This window comes from Podarcis filfolensis (genome assembly GCF_964270895.1).
Source record: "Podarcis filfolensis genome assembly, chromosome: 6".
Lineage (NCBI taxonomy): Eukaryota > Metazoa > Chordata > Lepidosauria > Squamata > Lacertidae > Podarcis > Podarcis filfolensis.
Window position 1 is genome coordinate 66,132,177 of NC_139609.1, and position 23,634 is coordinate 66,155,810.

The window sequence follows — 23,634 nt, forward strand, 5'->3', positions numbered from 1 at the left end:
TGGGTCCCTTCCAACTCTATGATTCTGAGAAATTTCATGCCGTAATAAATTAGGTACCACAGGACTCTTGGTTTTCTTTGGACTAGAGTGCCAGTTGTGCTCATTGCAACACTGTTAATTAGCCGTATAAAATAATCATGTGTATAATGAAGGTAGACAACTGCGGGGGGGGGGGGGGCAGGCATGGTATAGCTAGAAACTGAACCATCACCCAGAGCATAGCAAAAGCTACTTCTGCTGAGCAGACATAGTGACAAGTGGTTGCCTAGTGAGCTATATGGATAAAGCAGGTCTTTCAGAAGACTGGGGTCATTTCAATTCATTTAGAAAATTGGCAAGGCTTACACAAATGTATTCATAAGAATGTGTGACGATAGAAGGATAAGCGATTTAAGAAAAATAGAGTTTCACCCAAGTTGTCAATAACACATGTAAATATCAAAGGGTACTTAGCAAAGTCACAGGAAAGACAACACACACAGAACTGGTCTGAACCATTTTATTGTGCCAGGATAAGAGCAAAGAAAAATGATCATTCTTGCGCTGCCAACACATTATTCATGGTATGTCTAGAGACCATCTTATAATTCATTAAAAAAACACACACCTTTGATAGAGAAATTTTGTAGTTAATTATGAACAGTAAAACCTACAATATAGCTTCACAAAAACATAGTTGCAACAGCCCAAGAAAAACTGCTTAGCGGTTTATTTGCACATGTAGCTTACAGAGATCGCTAGTCCCTACAACTAGGTTCCAGAGAGCATTTCTGAAAACCTTTAGGTTGATAGCCTATCTTGCTTCCTTCACCTGTTAACCCTTGTATTGTATTACATTGCTCTGTTCTTAGCAGTCACCACAGGAACCAAATTCTTTACTCTATGTAAAGTTATAAGTTATAAAAGACAGATATATAAAAAATTCACAAAATTTGTTCCCATTTTTTAAATCTTTGCTAACATGCTTGGAACGATTGCAAGTGCCCTCCCCCAATAATTTTGTTTAAAGTTTCTTTTCCTGTTCCACTCATAAAAAAAGGTTTTCTGATACATCCTCCCATAGCCAGGCTTAATAAAAAGTAGCCATTGCCATTCCATTACCAGACGCTTCATTCTTCTAACTCACAGAATGCATCCTGCATTCAACATATTCAGATGACTGTCCTACTGTATCACAACTCTTGGCTTTTTACTTCATAAGAAAAAGAGACACATCACCATTAGAGAACTATGTGCCTAGTCAGTCTGGCTCCAAAACCTGATAACAATTAAGAGCTCAGGTGGACTTGGCTTTGAGTCTAAGTTTTGACAGAAGAAACACTGATAATTCAATCTGAAATTTCACTGTTTTCTTGTGTCTTGTCTGGTGATTCTTGTGGATTCATTCCAGTAGGTCCAAAGAACAAGGAGGAAGTCTAGGGAGAAAGTCTTCCATACTCGTATAGCTCAATAAGAAATTCTCCAACACCAATAAAGTAAATACCTTGAGCTATACCAAAAAGAGGTGCAATGACCAGGGCTCGGCAACCAGCCCCTTTAAGGAAGGCTAAAGGACCCTCCTTCATCCAAAGTTTCCTGAAAGAGAGAAAACAATACCAGATATATACTTGGCTACTAAATTCTGCACATATCATTTCACAACTCTTGTGTCCAGATCTGAACATTCACCCCAAAATCTCTATGTGTTCTCCTGCCAAAAGCGTGAAGACCTGATTCCCTCCTGCGGCTGTAATTCATCTCTCACCCTATAAAAAGAAGTCTTAAAAGAGAAAGGAACACACCAGAAATTGGCATGATTCCTACAAGTTTATGGCCAATTCAAAGGGTATAGCTTCCATATGGAAGCTACTGAAAACCATTTCTGTATGGTTATACTTCAAGCAATGGTTGTGATATTTGACAGCTGGTTCTTCAGCACATATTACAGGATAAATCATGTTGGAAGTAGCTTTCAAATGCTATAGCCATGTGCTTAGGGTCAATCAGTTACTCCTACTTTTATCAGATTCACAGCTGCCTTCTGACTGCAGAGGTTACAGTGGCAAATTAGGGGAAACTGCCTTCATATGTCTGAAGATCAGCTTAAAAGGCCTAATGTGAATGCACATAAGTACTTTTCATGTCTTCTCAAACAGGAAACCTCCTCCACATTTAACATACTGTTTAACATTATAAACATTTGCTTACACTCTGGCTGAACAGTCAGTTATTCACAGTGCTTTTATTACTTACCGTGCACAATCAATAATTCCATTATAACTCTCTTCGTTTCTTCCCTTGCCCATTGACTGAAGACGAGTTTTTATTACTGCAAAATAAAAATATTGTTTGCCAGGTTAGAATACTAATGCAGGCAAGCCTGACAACATTATGACTACAGCATATTAAAATCCATTCTTTTCTAAATTTATTAAAGCACTGTTATTCTGAAGACAAAAAGCTTCCCTACACAGAAAGCCCTAACAGATGGAAGGGTAGCTTCCAGAGATTCACAAGGAAACCCACTTTCCCCAATATTTCCCTATAACTACTGTATGGAGAAGCATGAAATACATGAAACACAAAAGAGATGAGATATAAATCTTCTCTTACCATCACAGGGATTGACAGACACAGCTGCCACTGAACCGGCCATGCAACCAGCAAGAAAAGAACGAAAGAAAGGGGCTTTCTCTTCCAGGGAATTGTGTCCTGCTCTGTTCAGATGGGCAAACAGTGGGAAATAGATGACCGAGAATGGGACATCCCTAGAACACAAGAGTTATTGCATTTTTATAAAGCCACATAATGTAAAAACTGGTCTGGGAATGGGAAGGACAAGATGTTCCATCCTTACCTCAGCAAGGTGGCTCCAAGACCCTTGTAGAGTCCTTTAATGCCCTGGGTATGCAGAAGCTCGACTGCTATCTGTGTGGCAGATATCCTCCTTGGAAAGGCAATTGGTCCTACATTGTATGCTCTGGCTAGAACAGGGCTGACAGCTAGAAGCTTGCACCCAGGAGATGAACAAGGAACTCTGCTCACAAGCTGCTGAGATGCTGAAAACACAATTAAAAATATGTCAGGCTCACTGGTCTCCTGAAATTTATTATTTCACCCTGAATATATACAAGTCTGAGATGCATTCTAAATCTGAATACCTGAAGGTCTGATCCCTGGAAATCCCTTCAACTCCTGTATCAGAATCTATAAGCAGCTCTGTGATAGTGAAACATAAGCACTATTTGGACATTCTAAGGGCTTTTATCCACACTTACCTTTCCTCCACACTTTCCAGGTGCGGCTTCTGATTGGTTGCAGGAGCTTCCTGCAATCAAGCGGAAGCAATGTCGGATGTTCTGTTTCCGAAAAATGTTGGAAAACTGGAGCATTTACTTTCGAGTTTCAGCTTTCGGGAGGAGTTTGGGAGCCAAGGTTTGAGTGTACTTTCTTTTCTGCTCTGGAGCCTTCACCATGAAAACCTGCTCTTTACCGCTGAATAGGAGCTAACGACAATCTGTTGAGAACCTACAGTAAATTGCCATTCACTGAGCTTCAGCTTTAAATAGTGGGTTTTTGCGGAAAAGTTCAGGGGTGGGGGGAAGCACTTGGACACAGAGCTTTAAAGTGCAGACCTGTGCCTGGAAAGCATGGGGCAAAAGATAAGTGTTGCTACAACCACATGGAACAGGCCATGCCTATTGGCCTTGCCATCTATAAGCTGAGGGAAGGTCCGAAGAAGGGAGTCTGTTATATGCACATAGGTTCCCCCTGCAATCTGAAATCCTGATTGCACAGCAGGGAGCTCTAGCTTATGTGCTGACTTCTGGTGTCTTGCCTTGCCCTTTAACAGTGTTCCATATTTCTGGGTCATAAACTGCCTACATAAGACTGCTCCTATACAGATAACACAGTACAGATACTCATTTTTTTCCACTTATCTGGCTCAATAACTTAGAAGCATTACTGAGTTCTGGAACTGATTAAAGCACTGTTGTGCCTTAGATTACCATTTCTTGTCAATTAGGCAATACATTCAAATGATCTCTTATGGTACATAACATTCTGCAGCCACCATCCATAGCAGGATGAGATAAAATACCAGACACTTACTCATGCTACACACACACACACACACACACACACACACACACACACACCATGGGTAGGGACAATATTATTCCCAATCCCTGTTTTTCTTTTACAAGCCACCAAGTTACTACTGACCTCGCTTATGACAGCCAAAACTAATGGTAATTGAAACCTACGCCAAACTGAACATCTCTTGTTCAACAGTTCATGTTAGTTTGTACATAACACCAAGCCAAATCATGGTGTGTGCATATGCACTCAGTACTTGCAGCAAAAACTGCAGCTACTTAACTCCTCCCCTGGGTCCTGCTTAGTTTGGCTTAGTGTTATGTCTCAACATGGAGTTGCAGTTTGTCTCCTGTTACAGACTACAAGTCCAGGTTCACAAGTAATGCTAAGCCAAACCTTAGCTTAGCCTCTGGTAGCCTAGCAGTAGTAAGACTTGGGGAAGAGTGAAGTGACCATGATTGTTACCATGAGTACTTGCACACTCACATGTTGATAGTTTGGCTTAGTGTTATGTGTGAACTGGACTATTGTATGAAATGGCATTTCCGTGCACTCTGGCACTCGGCATGGTGTCCCGTTGTGCCAGAAGCGTTTAGTCATGCTGGCCACATGACTCAAAAAGCTGTCTGATGACAAACACCAGCTTCCTCAGCCTGAAAGTGGAGATGAGCACTGCACCCCATAGTCAAATTTGACTGGACTTAACCATCCAGGGGTCCATTACTTTAGCTTTGTGTGAACATCCAAGAACCTGTTCTCAGAGATGATAGGCAAGAACTGTTACCTAGTCGTCCTGCATCTTGAAGTTGGATCTTCAGCATCTCCATTGGAGTGGTGATAATAACTTGGCAGGTTCCAGCACCACAACCGGCCATCATCTCCTTAGATAAAGAAAGGGCTACCCTGTAATAAAAAGAGTTGTTATTATTATAGTTATTATTATTTTAAACACTAAAGTATACAAGCATGCAATATCCAAGAAAAGGAAAAGGCTGTATAAAGGAAATACATAGTTTATGTTCAGACTAGCAAGGGGCTTTGAGAATCAAACCCATTGAAAAGTGACACAATAGCTTCTTGCAGTCAATATCCCATCAGGACACAGGATTATAATATTTATGTTTACAATCAAAGTCACAAGATTTTGTCAGTCCATATAGAGTTGCATATTGGATTGTCAATGCTCTGTGTTAGATCTTCCCTCCCTTTCCCTGCCCATCCTGCAGCAAGCTATTGAAATCATGAAGTTTTGCAAAGATGTGCTTAATACATACATAATACCCTCCTTGCAATATCTGGATTTTCACAAAGTTCAGCAAAAGAACTTGGGAGGTAGCAATGATCAAGAAAATGAAGGAGTGGCTTGGGATGGAAATGCACAAATGATTGTGCATTGCAGTAGTCATGAGAACGAGCTAGATTATGTGCATCACAAAGATGACCTGTTCTTTCAGCCCATTGGCCCTTCAAAGTAGTCCATCCAGCGCACAGTAAGTTTTGCTTTCTGTTTTCAATAATTACTTGTCTTCTGGTCATTCAGAAGATTCGTAATATTGCATGCCTTGCTATCAACATATTATTGTTCATTCTGCTCTCAAGGGTGATCAAAAAACTATTTAATGAGCTTTGCACAATTTGTCACATTCACGTAATGGAGTCCGCAATGAACACAGACTTAACTTATGTACGGTACAAATGAGACAGCTCTAGTATCTCAAGTTAACATACCCATCCTTGGCAAGAAGGTGCCTAAAATAGTCATTAGCAGCCAGTTTGATAGCCTTCTCGGGTGTTACAAGGGTCAGATTCACTGCTGCACCTAAAAATAAATACAAACTTAAGCTTAATTGAAATTAGGAGATTTTCTTTGTTTTAAAATATATTTTGATTATAGGTATCCCACATCATATATTGTGACAGGGACTCAGATTCCAGTTTTCAAAGTTATTGGAAATAGTCCAGAAACTTTAGATCAGCAACTGGAGTTATACAGTCATTTACAAAACTCCAATCTTAAAAGCAATAGCAGATTGTGGCAGAAGGAGAACAAATGGAAATCCTGTTGTGTGAGCAGACTGCATCTCATTTTGCGCATCTTTGTTTCAAATGTCTGAGCTTTGAACAGCACAGCTCTATGAATGTTTACTTAAAAGTAAGCTCCAGAAACAATGAACCAACTCACTAGCAAATACATTGAGATCTCCAATTCTGACCTTTCAAGACGAGTGCCTAATCATAATTGACCCCAATGAATAAGTCCCCAATTATCATGAAGCAGTATAAGTTAGTTACAGCCAGTTACAAAAACAAGGAAAAGACTTACCTCTGTACATTCCAAAATAGCCTTCTGAACGCAGTGTTTTCATTAGACAATCCAACCTGATCAAGACACAACACTATAGTCAGAGATTACCTGTCACTAAGATACTCTTGTCATATTTGATATTAGAGCTTAGCAGCAGTGACCAATGTAATATATACTACAAAAAATATATCAAGCCTTAATAATATGTATTTTACGAAGAAAAATAAAATAATACCTCATTATAGCTACTTAAATACAACATATAGTTGCTTATTTATAACCTTTATTGTTCTCTAGTATCCAAAATGAGGCTACAGTAATTTTTTCATTTTCTATTTACCTTATTTCATTCACCGGTACATTATTCTTTATTTTATACATGCAAATAAAGACCCATACTTGATGGAATCATTCCATTAATAACTGTGGATTTCTACTTTCCCAACACCTACATCTATCCGTAGGTACTTGCAAATGGTGAAAGAGCTGCTCAAATATTAAGTCAATCTAGATGCAATACATTTCCAGTGATCACTTACATGCTTTTGTAGACTTGCTGTCCACTTCTCTGATTCTGTAGCCTGGTTTTAACCAGGTCAATTGGAAATATACAAGTAACGCCAATGATCCCTGCAGCTCCTCCATTAATAAGTTTAGCGGGCAAACTGAACAAGAGAAAACAGAATTCCATTGTATGCAACTGAATCAAGAATTTCCAGAACTAGGGGCTGGAGAAGAGTTATGCTGTATATTTATTTCATTAATATCAAATTCAGCTCTGTGATGCACCAAATTCTGGCTTCTTTGAGACTGGCCACAGACTATGTGCTGCTTTCAGCATTGCTACAATAAAGCTTTTAGAACACTTCATATGCAACAATGGTACACATCTGTGACATACATGAAAAAACACAGGATTGTAGCCAAGGCTGCTGTTCCACTCACACAATGGAACTTCCTTCTCTTCTCCTTTCCCCTGCAGTCCCCTCACCCTCAAAATCTATTCCAGAGTCTTGGGGACCTTTTACAATGTATTTTTGGACTGTACAGGGAGAAGTCCAGTTGTACAAACAGAAGTCCACTCATGCAGTGTTGGATACAGTCCATAACATGCAGTGTTTCTAAGTATGTGTTTAATGTATGTACACCCCTCAAAGAGCTTCTTATGTGCTCAGTATAAGCACATCATACCGAGACTCTTGCATGTTAGGGCTGCATCATATGCACAGCCTTGCATTACATTTATGACTCTCTGCCACAACAATCTCTCTTTTCTTGTCTCCCTTACTCTATTCCATGTCAAATCAGACTGGTTCCTTTCGGTCTCTCATTCCACCTTGTCTAGAGAGACAAGAGAGACTATTTATGGAATGAAGAGAGCTGCCCTGCTACATTTCAGACCACATGAAGTTATTCTTCAGGAGTATATATACTTCTAGCTATTATGAGGTATGTAAGAATAACCATTATAACTGCTCTTAAATACATCTTTGTTGTAATTTAATCTCAAATATTTTTAAAAACAGGTCTTTGAAATTTGTTATAAAACTATTCATCAAAGAAAGAAAGAAAGAAAGTTTTTTGTATCCCTCCCTCCCCTGCTGGAGCTGGGCTCAGAGCGGCTAACATCATATAAAACACAATATACATAAACAATCGATTAAAATGCATCCCAAAATTAATACAAATAAAATTAAAAGTAGACTGGACAAATGGCCATCCTCAAGTTAAATAAAATAAAAAACCAAACATTTTACATACTTCATTTTGCAGCATTTGTTGTCATGTTCATTCTGTAAATCAATTGCACTGTTTCTCCAATGCCTGCTTTGAGGCTCACTATATTTCTAAAAACTTGGGAAGGACACATACCTAATCTGTTTCTCAGCCATCTTCTTTGGGATTACAAAGGAAAAAGTGCTCCAAGATCTTTTTGGTCAGTAAGTAATACAAGCTGCCGATGGTGAGAAGTTGGTTCCTCAAGGAGACAATTCTGTCTAATATCTGCAGAGTGAATTGAAGCTTTAAAATCCATCAGTGGTCCTATAAATAATCCAAAGTTATCTCATTGGCCGTTTCACCATACAGGCATTTCAAACAGCTCACAGCATCTCAAATTCAGTATGACAAATCAGAATACCCTCTAACCACTACTGTTACACCAAGTGTCATCATCCGTTATTAATACCTAGGTGATTAATTTATACCGTAAGAGATGCAACTGAAATATATTATATTGATGTAGGAATGACTGAGGAACTGTGACATTATAGGGAAGATGGTATCTTTAGTGACATAGGGTTGAGGGTGAGAAGTCATGCACAAAACAATTTGAAATCATAATGTACTATTAGCACAAATGAAAAAATAGTAACTTAGGCTGCAATCCAAAAACACTTACTAGGGAGGAAGTGCTACTAAACTCAATGGGAGTAAAGCAAATTTTGTATAAACATACACAGGATTGCATTGCATGACTTCAAGGAATGGGCATATCTGTGAAGAGGAAGAAAATACTAATAATATTTCCTAGGGCAATTATGGAAAGTACCCCTGGAAAGCCATGCTGAAATGTGTCAGAGCAATGCCATTATCACATGGGCAGCCAGGTTAGTAGTTGGGGTTCCCCATTCCCATGATGAGATAACACACCAGTGCTTCCATGGAAGACCATGCTAAAATGTGTCAGAGCAATGCCACTATCACATGGGCAGCCAAGTTAGTAATTGGGATTCCCAGTGCCCACTGGGGGTGTCATGCAATAAAGAGCAAATGACCAAGAAGCAATGACGAGCCTGGAGGTAGAGTTCCCATTACTAACATCAGAGAAGAGTACGTTGCACAAAAAGTGAGATATTATTAGCCTACAATCCGATCATCTAATACGCATAGTCTGTAAAGCCCACAGGGAAATTTCAGTTGTGGCATTAAGGTGTCTCCAGTTTCAAAAAGGCTCTTTAATTTTGTACAACAGCAAAGAAATAGAGCGACAGTTTTGATTTATCCTTTCCTGTGACTGCTCAAGGTAGTTGTAATTATATAATTACTCTTGCCTAAGAAAACAATGAAAAGTGATCTCTGCTTTGCTCATCCCATATTTCTTTTGTCAATTCTTCTTGTACCAAATTCCCACAATGGTGCAATTTAGCAAAGCAATACTAAAAACACATGCACCACAAATAATTAAATAAATAAAACTCATAGCAAAATATTATTTAAAATGCAATTATTTGGATATGTGAGATCCTGAAACCCGCTGAATCACATTCCACTGCTCCTGAAACTCTTTCTCAACTTCCAAGGGAGGTAAGATATGAAATTCACTCTCTCTGTGCAGTGTGCTTTAGCTCAGGGGTGGGAACCTTCAGGGTTGCACAACCTTTTTAAAAATAAAAATAAAATCCTGAAGTCCACCAACTGGAGCCAGTTGCAAAATAGTACTGGTTGGAGGGTGGAAGAAGAAACAACATACCACATGAGCAGGGTGGGGAATCTTAGGCACAGGGGCTGAATGCAGCCCCCCAGGCTTCTTTACCTAGCCCCTAAAATTCTCCCTTGGCCACACCCCTCAGTGGCCCTGCATCTCCCCTGGAGCGCTGTTGCCTGGCTGGAATATGTCCTTGAACTCCAATAAAGACTCTTGCTTCTCTGGATGGATGGAGGGTTTGAGACCCATTGGCTATCTTCACCTGGTTTAGCTGGCCAGTTGAAGCTGTTCCTGGGGTGTGGCCGTTGTTGCATTCTGACAGCTTCTAGGAGCCACAGGTGAGAGCTGAGTGCAGGGTGGAGATCAAAGGTGGAAAAACTACCCCAGAAGCAGTAGGACCTGTCCCCCACCAGAAGTACCTCCCCTAACACATACACCCCAGAGCAGGTACAATACACAAAACTTGGAGAAGCTACTGACTGTAGAAGAAGCAGGAAAGTGATAAGAGATGCTGTTGTGCTCTGAAGCCACTTTTCATCAGAACAGAAGTGAATACTAATGAGAAATGGATATGGGGCTCAACTTCTAGAATGCAAGGCAAGCCCAGGGTGTTCTGAGCTGGTTCCAAGGCTCAGTTCTGGGCCATTACCAGTTTGGGCGGGGAGAGACACACTAACACTTATATGCATGAAATTTCACTCCTTCCATCAGCAGGAGGCAGAAGTAGGAAGTACTGTAGTTAGAACAGTAGTTGGTTCAGAATTGGTTAGCACTTTCTAGTCAAGTATTTTTTCTGAAGCATTTTGCCAGCAGACTTTCTGCTGGGAGTACAACAGAGGATGCCATGTACAGGGTTGCAAGCAATGAGCCCAGCAATGATAGCTTATTCCAGCCCCGTCCGTGGCTGCTTCCTTCAAATTCACCCAACGATGGTCTACATACAAGTACTGACTCTCTCAACCTGCATCCTACAAAATGCTCCCAGTACCATAATTCTAGTCCATATACTCTGCATACCGTTCTAAGATTACAGCCTTTTTCTGGCAGGTCTCCTCGGCCTTTTAACAGCGCCATGCCCTGGCAACAGTTATACACATAAAGCACTCTCCATCACTAAACCTTCATGACAGGCTGCATTTGTCACATTTCTGTGTCCTTTTCTTTTTGGCAAAAGTTGAAACTTTCTACATCCTCCAGGCTTTCCCATGCTTTTAAAAGCTGGATTTAAAGGGGAGGCATTTAAACTGCAGTCCTATACTCACTTACTTTGGAGTAAGTCCCACAGTAGGATCTTAATTGCGCTTAACTGCTCGGCTTTTATTGTTTTACTAATCCATCTGGTTTTATGCAAGCCATTCTGGGAACCTTAAATAACTAAAGGCTCAAATAACTAAAGGCATGCAGGGGAAAGCAATGGCAGGGTGTTTGTGTTGTCAACTTTAATACTGTTTGCAAAAAAAAAAAAAAAACACAAACAAAAACGGTACCAGCTCCACTACCCTTTTGTGGTTGATTCCTCTTATTTTCCCAAGCAGAGAAGGTGAGGTTGGGTGGGGAGATGTCTGTACAGAACGTACATAGGGTGGGGCGGGGCTAGTGGTTATGTTGCTTCTCCCCCTTTTCTCATCCCCTGGCGGTGTATGGGGAAGAGTGTCATTTCACAAACACCATGCCTCCGATGGACTATACCCCACAAAAACTTAAGCCAGAATAAATGAGGTGGTTTTAAGGTGCCACCCCTTCTCTTGGAAATTATGTGGGTGGCTATCACCCTCTCGCTGACAAACAGATAAGAGGCTTCAAAGAAAGGGCGCTATATCCCCCCCTCTTTTCACAGTTGCACAGCAGACATAAAAATTGAGTTTAGTGCAGCTTTATCAATGCAGCATTAGGAACATCTGTTTTTCCGCCTGTCAGCCAGCAGTTCAGCGAGACACAGGAGCTCTAGAAAAGGGCATTTTAACACAAATACACGTACCTATATCTAGTGCAGGATTTACTTATAAGCTAAACAAGCTATAGCTTAGGGCCCCACTCTCTTGGGGGCCTCCAAAAAAATTTAAAGAAAAAACAAAACCTGGATGTAAATTTCCAAAATATAAGATAAAAAACAACTAAAATAGATTATGAGTCTTTGCAAACTGTGTTTCTAAAGGAACATTTGTTATTTCCAAATGCCAATGTGTTTGCATTATTTTGTTATGAATAAAAATCATTTTAAGTTAGAGCTTAATAATTATTTCACTATTAATATACTTCTTAATTGTATTTCAGTTCAACAATTACTTTGATAAAATATATATTTTGTTATGAGCAATTGGTCCATAAATTACCGTACTGTATAGCATATATTCAACACAAAAAACTGTGACAATTTGTTGTTGACAAAGGACAGCTGGACAAAGGGCCCCATTACCTTCAGTAGCTTGGGGCCTCATCAAACCTAAACCCGGCCCTGCCCATATCCCTGCCCCTCAGTACCATTTATCTCAAGGAGCCACCCTTGGCCAGGAATATTATTAGCCCTCATATGCCATGCCAAGGAGGGGGTCGGTATTTGAAATCAAATGGCAACGGAGCGGTGACCAGGCAACACGAGCTGTCCCTCCCCTCGGGTCAACTGACGGCCAACGGCTCTCGGTTTCAAATTCTACGCATTTACTCACCCAGCCGCCGCTCCATTGACAGGCAGGTAGGAAAGAACGGCCGCCGCCGCCGCTCAGCCGGCTGTGCGTCTCCCGCCTCTACAGAAGGCGCGCTGCGATTGGCCAGAGCTGCCGCAACCCACCCAATGGTAGGAAGAGGCTGGGCTCGCTCGCTTCTCCCCGTCCCGCTCAGTCGCCGGCAGTAAAGGCGCGCTGCTCAAAATACCGTACTCTATGGGTCACGTTGGCAGCCTGTTCGCCGTTAATCTCCTTCCTTTCAGCGCTCCACTCCTTCCTTCTGCACTCGCAGCTCCGCTCTTCCAGGTCCTCAGCCTGGAGCATATTTTAAAGGCGCAGCTTGTGTGTGTTTTGATTGGTGAGCAATCAATCAATCAATGGCTTCATTCTTCTGGAGGCTGGCAACAAGGCTAGCTGCTATGATCTCAGAACCAAAAGAACCGTTTGAACGGGTTGCTACAAGTCTACATGAATTCCTGCTTTCTTGTGCACTCCTTTGTCCAATGTTGCTGCAACGTACCTGCCAATATTTTGGGAGTAGTTTTTGCTGAAGGTGTACAGTGGTACCTCGGGTTAAGTACTTAATTTGTTCCGGAGGTCCGTTCTTAACCTGCAACTGTTCTTAACCTGAAGCACCACTTTAGCTAATGGGGCCTCCTGCTGCCGCCGCGCCGCCGGAGCTCGATTTCTGTACTTATCCTGAAGCAAAGTTCTTAACCTGAAGCACTATTTCTGGGTTAGCGGAGTGTGTAACCTGAGGCGTATGTAACCTGAGGTACCACTGTATTGGCTGGGTTGAAAATGTAAGATGAGAAGGCACCCCACTTGAGCCGGTGCAACGATGCAGGCAAGGATTTATATATCGGGTATAGGGTGGTATATAAATTCAATTTAATAAATAAATAAGAGTTTCATGGATGGAGCGTAAAGCAAGATTTGTGTGTGTGTCTCCTGGGGGTTGGTGGAGCCCTGCTTTTTTTCACCTTGTCAGCCTACATCTAGGATAAAAGAAAATTGCTACTTTTCAGATAAATGGTTATGTTACACCTCTGTTTAGAACACGTGAGGGGAACTTTTGGCCTTCCTGATTTTGCTTAACCACACCTCCCGTCATCCTTGGCCCTTGGCCATGCTTGCTGGGATTGATGAGAGATGCGGTTTTGCAACATCTGGAGAGTCGAAGGTTCCCCAAACCTGCTTTAGAACCACTGATGACTGCCTGCTGTATCTTGGCAGCAAAGAAAGCTATAGGGCTCTCCAGGAGAAGTAATGTGAAACTTCTCAGGAACTTGGTTTGTGGGGCAGGCAGTTGCTCATCTCAGCACAAGCCCAGATACCTCAGTGCAAGACCAGCTTCAGTTCAGCGTTATTTGATACTCTGTACTGCCTGAGGGAGAAATGAGAAAGGGATGGCTTACATATAATGTTCCTTTTTCCCTGGCTTTCTCCCCTTTCCCCAGCCCCTATTGGGGCTCTTGTACCTTTAGAAGCAGTGCAAAAAGGCACATTGTTTTCAATTACTATGTATGCCTCTATTCCAGGAAAATCTGCAGAGGTGAGAGAGTGAAAGGTGCAAGATGGACTATGTTCAGCACGGGATAAGTTAATGCTCCACAACAGCAGAAATCCTAAAACAATTTGCCTTATGCCAAAATATTTTTTTTATATTGTAGGTTGTACCGGACTATTTGGATCTATTGGTTTTATCAGTGTTATAAAAGAAAATGCGAGCCAATTTGAGCATAATATGTACAGAAACTTGAAAACTTGCTGTGCTTGTGTGCAAGTTTATTCCTACTGTTCAATTACTGTTACTGGCTGCAGTTCGGTACACTGGTGCATAAGCCTTGAATGCTGCTGAGGTCAATGAGAGAAAAAGCATGCATAATAAAATCCATAGTTTGCACCAGATGTGGGGAAAGTTTTTCAGACCAAAGGCCACATTCCCTTTTGGGCAACCTTTCGGGGGCCACGTGCCAGTGGTGGGCAGGGCCCCAGGTAAAAGTGGGTGGAGCAAGAAAGGTAAATGCTACCTTTGTACAGTAGTTCAGTTTTAAACACACATATCTGCTCCATCTTCCATCCAGGCAAGCAAGAGGCATTATCAGTGTTCAGCAATACATTCTGGCCATTCCAGTACAGGTAAGGTTAATGAAAGGTGTGGCTGGGGGGAGAGAGGGTGCTGCTGAGAAGCAGGTTACAAGGGGAAGAGTTCAGAGGGCCAAATGGAGATTCATCACCCTTTGTTTATGCCTTCTTTTGCAGCTTGCTGGAGCTGATGGGAGTTGTTTAGCGAGGTTCCTCACACCTGATTTAAACACTGTAAGAGCTTGGAAATACCTCTTCTTGATATCTGTGCTCTTGAGGCTCATACTAGCTGATTTGATACAGTTTTGGACTACATCTCTCACAGCCAAGCCACTTAATTCACAAATAAATACTTTTAATTCAGGTGGGATCCTCCACCCACCTCTTCTGTCTAGTAGTTCCAATCCAGCCCATCCTCTCCTTCTCCACCAGTGGAGGCTGGCATGGCCATCCAACGAACATGGAGCACTTTAGGCTGCAATCCTATACCCACTTACATGAGAGTAGGTTCCACTGCACTCAATGGGACTAATTTATGAGTAAGCATATATAAAATTGCAATATTAAACAGGTAAAAAACCACCAGCAGCCATTTTGACACATATATAAACATTTACCACAGGTCTCTCAAACTGTTTTCCTTATATTTTCCTTGCTCTGCAAGTGCCCTTTCCATGGTATATTTGTAATATCATATACCACAAAATACCAGTCATCTGAAAAAGGACTTTGTAAGAAACAAGAGGCAGCTAGCTTGGCTTCCTGAAGAACTTGTTCCATGATATGTGTTTTTTGGGGAAAACCTTCCCTAATTGATACTAAGAAAATGGGTAGTGAGTGAAGCAAAACTACACAGTCATTTAAGTCTGCAGCACAAAGATAAAAGCTGTAACCCTCCACAACAGGCAGAATGAAATAATGCTGCATTACAAGGAAGAGCCACAGGTTGTCTTATGTATTTTGGATTTGCAGGAGAGCAACCAAATATTGAAATGGCAAATGAGAGTAAAAGCACAATCCTATGCACGTCTACTTGGATATGCTATTAAGTTCACTGGGGCTTTATGCAGAACTACAGCTTGAATGAGGTGCAATGCACAGGATCAAAACATGCCATGCCCATCATTCACATGGCTCAACATGCTACTAGTATATATCCTAGCACCAGTGCTTTTTTTCTGGGGGGACGCAGGGGTAAGCATACCCCTAAACATTTTGCGAATCTAAGTTTGGCCTCATTGAGGGGCAGTATTTCAATATGAGTAGGAAAATGAGAGTACCCCTAAAAATTTTTTTAAAGGAAAAAAAGCACTGCCTAGCATACATTCATTGCATTGTTAGTGCAAATGTTCTTTGGAGCCATAGACTTTCCCCCTCCACATTCCAAACCAGTCTGTTCCACGCACAACATACCATCCGAGTTATATCTGAGAAAGGAAGCTAATACAGTGGTACGTCAGGTTAAGTACATAATTCGTTCCGGAGGTCCGTTCTTAACCTGAAACTGTTCTTAACCTGAAGCACCACTTTAGCTAATGGGGCCTCCTGCTGCTCCCGTGCCGCCGGAGCCCGATTTCTGTTCTCATCCTGAAGCAAAGTTCTTAACCTGAAGCACTATTTCTGGCTTAGTGGAGTGTGTAACCTGAAGCGTATGTAACCTGAAGCGTATGTAATCCGAGGTACCACTGTACATGTAATGTGCATTAAAATGTTGGTCAGCAAAAAGAGACAACCACTACTTTCATTTCAGATTATTATTTTTATTAGATTTCTGCATCAACTTCAGTAGAGAAAGGCTGATAAAAAATGCATTCAGAAAGCAGGCCAAACTAGAACATGTTTCATTAACAGAACAAGGGCTAATAACATTTACAGCCAGAGGGAATGGCTAGATGGTGAACATATTTGCTTTCCCATGATAGGAACTTGATGCACTGATGCTGTCAGATATCAACCACGCTGTGAAGGAGGACTATGTTTATATTTCTACTAACATTTGAAGAGTTAATGAAGTCTCTTATACAAACTTTAACACATAGGCTTTAAAAGGTGGAAATAAAAACAGTTTTGCACATCCATTTCACTAGAAACTGGGCACGTGTTTCCAGTGGGGGTATCAGCACATGAGTCACAGCTATTTTGCAGCTCTGTGTCTTCAGGCCTTGCTTTGATCCCTGCAAGTTCCCAGGAGTGGCCAGGTGCTACTCTTCAATAGACACTTCGACACACCACTTACCAAAGGTCTGAACTCAGTGTAAACAGTCATTCCCATGGCTAGTGAGAATGCCCATATTTACATTAGGCAGGAGGACAGAGCATCTATTAGATGCATAATGTACCCATGGCTCCACAAGGGACAAAGGTTAGAAAAGCTTCCCCTCCAAGTAAGGGCTTATTCAATGTATTTTAAAGGGCCCTCAAATTGTTCTTTCACCCTCCCTTGCTTAAAGCAGCACGGCGTCGCTTGGTGAGTCTGCAGAGTCCTAGTGCTGAGGTAGACCACATGTGCTGTGTTTGGTAGCTTGGGGAGTGTTGCTTGCTCAGCAGCAGTGATATCCTGAAGATGTTTGGAAGAATCTGACCACACTAGCTCCAAGGTGTCCTCTATCTGCTGTCTGGTGTTCCTGCTGGATCCCTACATTTCTCACACTAATCCCTCTTAGGAAAGACACTGCACTCCTTATCAGAGCTTGGAAATAGAAAGAGAATATTATCATGGTTCAGGCAAAGAAGTAGCAGCACACTGAAATGGGGAAATTCCCCACAGGAACCCAAGATGGCACCTGCCTGCCACAGCAATGACCACCAATAGGCACAGCTCTCATTCACTGTAAACATTATTGTAGGTCTACTAAATGTGAGGGAGAAGCTATCTCATGATTCTTTGTGCTACTCTCATCAAGGCCTGGTATGGTCATCTGAGTGTGCCAAGCTGCCAACTTGGTTGAAACAATGCCTGCAGCCTGGGCAATCGTTTGGAACCCGTGTTTCCAAAAACAGACTGACAGCATGCTCCCTGATTGCATACCATTAGTAAACACCTTAGAAAAGTACAAAGGTTAAGAAAGTGATAGAACTAAATAATAATCCACCAGTATTTGCCAATATATCCTTCGGTATGCAATTGTAAATAATTTCTGACATGGTGAGGTGGGAAGGCTACAGCTGTGAACTTTTTAAAGGCACCAATAGACTTAATATATGCTGCTTTCTGGGACACAAAAATAATCCAGAAAAATAGGCACCCGGTGCCACTACATTTCTTCTGATCTAAAATGCCAAACTAATCATTTTATTATTTTTGGAAAGCAGCTGAGGATTGGTATAACAATTTCATGCATAGAAAGACATGCAGGGAAGTGAAAATTCACCAGAAAGCAGTAGAGTTCAAGTCTGACTTTGATTAAAAAGAAAGAAAAAGACAGGTCTACTTGCAGAACTGGCTCTCAGCCCTGCTTCCAAGAAGGCACTTAGAGGTAAAAAAAAAAAGCAACCAAGCAACAACAGATGGTATTTGGGAAGCAAGACTGATTTCTCCAAGCTTGGCAACTCTGATGAAGTCGGTGATGAAAGAGACAAAAGCCAGAATGTCATTGCTGCTCTGAGGCCGAGCAAGCAGTGCCCATTAATTCAAAATAATGGCGTGTGTGTGCATGTGTATGTCCCTGCTGCTCTACTTTCACAGCGCTGCCCAATCTGTCTGTGTGGATACCACATCCCCACCCTTGGCTTGCAACCCACGGCTCAGTTATCAGCACTATTCAGCAGACAAGGGTGAGGTCTGCACAGGACAGAGCCATTCCACAGAAATGACAAAAGTGGAGAAGTGGCCAGCTTGGAGTCTTTTCTGAACTGGTGCCATCCCACGGCTTTGCTCTGGTATTCATAGTTTCCATTTAGCAGAGGGAGTAGGTATAGTTCTCTCTGCCAATAAGGAATGCGACAGCCAGAATGAAGCAGAGTAGAACTCTTCCTTCAAGCTGCATTTAGGTTAATGGCTCACTTGTCTCATAAATATAAGGCAGGTATGCAAATGAAAATAGGGCTCAGCTAAATGGGGCTTCCTGGGTTGATCCTGAAGCATAAAACAGGGGGGGGGGGCAAGGCATTTCAAAGAGTGGATGGTAGCTGACAAGGATCAGCACAACTGTGAAAACACTGTAGAAAGTTGTATTACAGGGTCTGGGACAACATTCCTAGTTCCTGAAATGGGATCCAAATGCACAAGTTGTCCCTGAGTTGTCAGGGACAAAAAGGTCAGGATTGGAAAATGGAGGAGGCAGCGACAAAAGCAGAGCTCACAGATGGAAGGATAGGGTAGTCTATGAAAGGCCCAGAAGTTCTTGTTCTCTAGTGACTGTTCCGCATTTGGCTTCATTTGAGAATTTGTGGGCATTTTAATGGAGAAGATGACCTGACTTCTAAGGGAAATAATAATTATTCAAATAGAAGAGCAAAGTAGAAATGCTTACAAATAAATAAAAGGACACATATTCCACTCGCAGCTACAGTGGGCTTTACTCTCCCTGCCAAAATCTTATGTTTCACATGGAAAATTGGCAGAAATTCCTGAAGTCTTCATTTTAAAATATTTTCATCTAGATGACAATTTTGGAGCAATGATGCACACCCTCTCCACACACAGACTACGGTATATACAGCTATTTCTGACCCCCCACACCTGAAAATCTCAGATAAAAATGATGTGCGATGCAGACAATTCTGCTTCACTGACAAAACAGGGACCTTGTTGAGCCTCTCAGGGTCTTGGAAGTGTCTTTCATAAGCTGGGAGCTGGGCTTGGGCGCTAGGAGCATGTGCGGCCTGCAGCAAATGATCTCTTGTGTGAGTGGGGCAAATTGTGCACATGATGCATGGATTCCTGAGACTGTGCCTAGCCCCCAACATGTGAAAGGTATTACCATGTGTCCAGATATCTGAACTGGGCCAAGCAGTAGAGACTGATAAAGTGGTTTAACTGAAATCTAGGGAAAATGGGGTGCACATGAAAATATGTTTGGGGAAATGGGAAGAAAAGGTTACACACAACTTGGTGTTTCTCTCTCTCTAACACATATGCACACATACACACTTGGGTGCACACTACACTTTCCCTAAGTTCTCAAACCTTTGAAGAAATTTTGATGGAACAAAGGCTCATGAGGTACATAGCATTTTAGAAAACACGTGCTCTTTCACTAACCTGTTCTTTTTGAAGGCCTACTCTCACATGAAACAAAACAAAAGAACTGAATATTAAAAAGGACAAAATAACAGAGTTCTGACTCCTAAAATGGCAGCTTGCCAGAAATGGGCTCCATATATATAAATATTCCAAGGATGCAGCTCAAGGCCCCAGTGATTGTGATGAATCAAGACTGCACCATAAAATATTTCCCACCAACTGGCTGGTTTAATTCCATCAGATTATTTTTTTCCATGAAACATTTTTAGTAGAAATAAATAGAAATAATGTAAAACACAGAGGCAAACAGTAAACTAACTCCTGAGGTATTTCAATCATACAGTGTTCTTTTTCACCCACAATGCATCTTGGACAATAATAGCATGACTTGGTCACATGTAGGACAAGGACCTAACTGAAATGCCCTGCTGGAAGCCAGCCTCAGATTCTCAGAAAGAATTGGTGGAAATAATGGGTATTGTATTGCTACTTCTCTCATTCCAAAATCTTGACCCTCCCACTCGGTTTGCAGGAACCCCAGGGACAGGATTTCCAGAAAGGTCAGTGCATGTTAGCCAGAGAAGCTAGCTTTTTCACTGGCATCACCTTTATAAAGTGGATCCTATGCACACATAGTCCCAGGAGACTGAGCAGCCTCTGTTCAAGCAATAAGTCTGAGTCAACTACCTTCATTCCTAAAACAGGGATAAGGCAAAGACAGACCATTTGACATTTACTTTAAAAACTAATCTCTAAAGGCTAGTTTGGCAGCTACATCTTACTGTGCTACAGATGACATGGAAGGATGCTCACAGCATGCTGTGCTTTAACCACCCAGAGTTTCTCATTTTTGTCTCTAGTCCTTTCCAAACAATCAATTTTTTAGCAAAATAAATGTCCAGGCTTGGATTCACTGGAATGCTAAGTAATATCCTGTCAACACAAGGATTCTCACACGAGCAATGGGACTCCCCCCCTTCCTCTTCCCTCCTACCCTTAAGCCTGTTCTGGGGGTTCCCCAACTGCCCAACTGGAGCAGATTTGGGGAGGACATGGGGTGGGAAGGGGGAAGTCCCATTGTGCAAGCGAGAATCCTTTTGCCACAGTTATTACCGGTTTGTTGCACAGAGTTCAAACAACTTCCCTGTAGCTTCTCAGCATAACTGCTTCATGGAGCCAACTGACTGTTGCCTGAAATCTCATTAATGCCAAGTGACCCAATGCCCACCTGGTCCACTCCATGTCTGCAAAATATTGGGAACATTTTCTTTACATGTAATTTTAAAAATTGTTCAGTGTCCTCATCAGCTGTGCAACTACAATACTGCAGTGCTCTTTCAGTGCTTGTTTAGTGCTGTTTTTTTAACTGTTTCTGTGCTAAGCCAGTGCAGAAATGCTCATGCAGCAAACAAAAAGTTGTGAACAGCAGCGTAATTATACCCTGCAGCAAATCTATGATCCTTATTCATGAAGGCTGCAGTCATACAGAACAGAGACACTAATGTCTGAATAAATGTGTTTAGGACTGTGTGGCATGGGTGTGACAGAATATGGAAATATGAGTGCACAGTTGTGAAAGGCACAGTTTTTATGGCCAAAAGTTGGAAGGTGTGATATAAACATTAAAGAAACTTTTGTGATTATGATGCTAGGTACCCAATGTAGTTGGGAGCACAGCTTTTCAATTGTTCAGAAAGGACCTTTCCTTTTGCGGATATTAAAAATAATTAAATCAAAAGGCACAAAGTGGTGTTTATTAGAGAAAACAGCAACAATCAGGAAGCCCAGTGTATATAGAACAAGGTTAAGCTCCCCATCAAGGACAACCTGAGTTTTGGAAAAGGAAAAAAGAGAGAGGTCCTTTTCAAAAACATTGCTGCACAGGTCTCGCAAAAAGTTCCCCCGTTCCCAGTTAATTCCATTTTAGACTTATTAACTGATTTGACTGGATGCTGCCATCTTTTAAGAAAAGCCTCTACTTTCTTTTGTGCAGGTCAGAGTGTTCCCCATGGAGCCTTCAGGGATTAAAGACAATTCTGCATGTGACAAAGAAAGCTACCGAAACTCTCCAAGGTGAGATGTCCAGGAACAGAGCCAATCGTGTATCATTTACTTCCAATCCAATTGGTTAAATGTAGTCACCTTTGGACACTGTTGGATAAAAACGAGATGGCTTATCAGCAATGAGGAGGCCACTTGGAAAGGGCTTTAGCCTGGGTATGCACCCAAGTGTATATATACTGCAGGAATGTGCATGCAAAATTACAGACACCCACAAAACATACATACAATCATATGGAGTACCATATATACAGATATCTGTGCAGCTGCACCACATGCACCTGTGTGCCTACAAACAAACACACATGTACTTGAACATGGAGATATAGGCACTGATCACCTGCACACATGTGCAAAGTCATGTTTCAAATAAATTTTAGTTTCTAATGCTGCCACTGCATTGAAGAAGACATTGTTACGCCCATCCTATTTGTTTGCTTCAGATTTCCTTGTCTTAATTTAAATGCAAACAATGTAAAACTCTCACGCTCACCAAACATCTACCTCTCATTCTCTCTCTCTCTCTCTGTCAGTTGGTTAACGCCACTAATTAAAATGGTTACAGTTGTTAAGCTGAGCGGACAAGTGCACTTGCAGATTCATCCAGAAGTCCTCCGGTCTCTGGTCCCTAGGATGAAGATAATGCTACGAAGCAAGAGTTCTAGAGCATGTCTCTTGTGTTCCGAATAGCGCAGCAGAGGACCATGCTGAAGACCATGCCAAAGATCTGGAAGACAAGGAACGTATTTTAAAGGATGCCCAGGAAACGCAGGGAGATTTTTGTCTCTATGTCTGGCAGCTCATAGAACTTTAGTGATTGCTCTCAGGCAGATGTGGAGAGTCGAGTCATCAGAGAGGAGCATAATCCTTAATGTGAAGCAGGGCATGGCTGATATCACTTGGAGCAATCCTCACATATCCAAATTTCTGTTCATTTGATGACTTAGAGCCAAACTAAAATACAATGCTAGTTGCATGAAAGCATTTAAGATGCACATTTAAATAATGCAAATAGCTGCTGAGTGGTGGGGGTTAAACCATGCTAGGTAGGTGGGGTCTTAATATTGTCATTTATATCACAATCCTGATGAAACTATCCCATTCCTTGAGCTGCTATTAGTCCTGTGAGGGAAACCTCTGTTGGCTTCCCTCTGAGGCATGGCAGCAGCTTTGGGGAAGAGGACTATTCATATAAATTGTGGTGTAGGGGAAGGGGTTAAACCACACTTTTCCATCTGCCACGTCTCAGTCCTACTCAGGGTCTCCCTGCATTGCCTTTTTACATTTGAAAAAAAATCATGCACATTGCTTCCTTTTATGCAATTAAGGCCACATTTATTCTGGCCCTGAGGATCGGCTACAACTGTCAGTCTTGTGTATAATTATTATCACTTATTTCATTTATGAATTGCTTTCTATGAGGCATCCTGAAGCAATTTTCAAATATGTACACACACAGAGAGAAAGAAAGAGTTCAAAACAACAGTACAGACATAAAATCCATTCAAACTGATATAATGCTGACACCTAGAGGCTACATGGTACAACTTGCTAAGTAGCCAGCATCAGAGCAGGGAAAACAATGTTCTCAGCAGAATGCATTGAGTCAGGCCCAACTAGACATGAACAGGGCATCCATTTTGTTGTTCATATGTCTGCCTCACTCATGTGCAAAATGGGGTGTGTACAAGTGGCTTGGGGATCTAATTTTAATAGGAGTTACTTCCAATATCAGAGCTGACCTGGGGAGAAAGGTGTCTGAAGCAGAAGAGTATGAAGGCAGACATGTGAATAATCAGGGCTGCCTCTGTCATGTTTTCTGTGG

General features: G+C 41.7%; 2 protein-coding genes and 1 long non-coding RNA gene across 9 annotated transcripts in view; 1 reads left to right on the top strand and 2 right to left on the bottom strand.

Moving 5' to 3' along the window:
- Positions 1–485: 485 nt before the first annotated feature.
- On the bottom strand, positions 486–12,451 carry LOC310764147 (mitochondrial glutamate carrier 1-like). 4 transcript variants are annotated; one of them, XM_083617562.1, is made up of 10 exons: positions 12,294–12,451; positions 8,258–8,428; positions 6,925–7,050; positions 6,404–6,459; positions 5,809–5,899; positions 4,865–4,983; positions 2,837–3,038; positions 2,593–2,747; positions 2,233–2,308; positions 486–1,575 (listed from the first exon to the last, which is right to left on the bottom strand). In XM_083617562.1, the coding sequence occupies exons 2-10, from the start codon at positions 8,275–8,277 to the stop codon at positions 1,416–1,418; spliced, it is 1,005 nt and encodes a 334-aa protein (XP_083473688.1). In that variant the 5' UTR covers positions 8,278–8,428; positions 12,294–12,451; the 3' UTR covers positions 486–1,415. The 4 variants fall into 4 exon arrangements, with proteins under 4 accessions (XP_083473688.1, XP_083473690.1, XP_083473691.1 ...); XM_083617564.1 differs by having other exon boundaries at positions 8,258–8,389; positions 12,294–12,445; XM_083617565.1 differs by having other exon boundaries at positions 8,258–8,389; positions 12,229–12,440.
- On the top strand, positions 7,058–17,791 carry LOC310764191. Of its 4 annotated transcripts, none has more exons than XR_014549039.1 (3): positions 7,058–7,834; positions 14,563–14,617; positions 14,741–17,791. It is a non-coding gene; the product is annotated as an uncharacterized lncRNA (long non-coding RNA). The 4 variants fall into 4 exon arrangements; XR_014549040.1 differs by lacking the exon at positions 7,058–7,834 and adding an exon at positions 12,524–13,028; XR_014549041.1 differs by lacking the exon at positions 7,058–7,834 and adding an exon at positions 12,524–12,833.
- The window catches only part of TSPAN2 (tetraspanin 2), a 71,879-nt gene continuing 64,547 nt past the window's right edge, over positions 16,303–23,634 (bottom strand). Inside the window, exon 8 of the mRNA XM_083617622.1 lies at positions 16,303–22,536. Coding sequence (XP_083473748.1) covers positions 22,471–22,536 — 66 coding nt within the window. The 3' untranslated portion in view covers positions 16,303–22,470. The remainder of the gene's footprint in view (positions 22,537–23,634) is intronic.

Excerpts from the sequence above, each read along its gene's own strand:
- LOC310764147 (XM_083617562.1), bottom strand. The coding sequence starts at position 8,277 with ATGGCTGAGAAACAGATTAG. Across the intron at positions 5,900-6,403 it reads CTATTTTGGAATGTACAGAG|GTGCAGCAGTGAATCTGACC; the intron begins GTAAGTCTTTTC and ends ATTTATTTTTAG. Across the intron at positions 2,309-2,592 it reads GTCTGTCAATCCCTGTGATG|TAATAAAAACTCGTCTTCAG; the intron begins GTAAGAGAAGAT and ends TTTATTTTGCAG.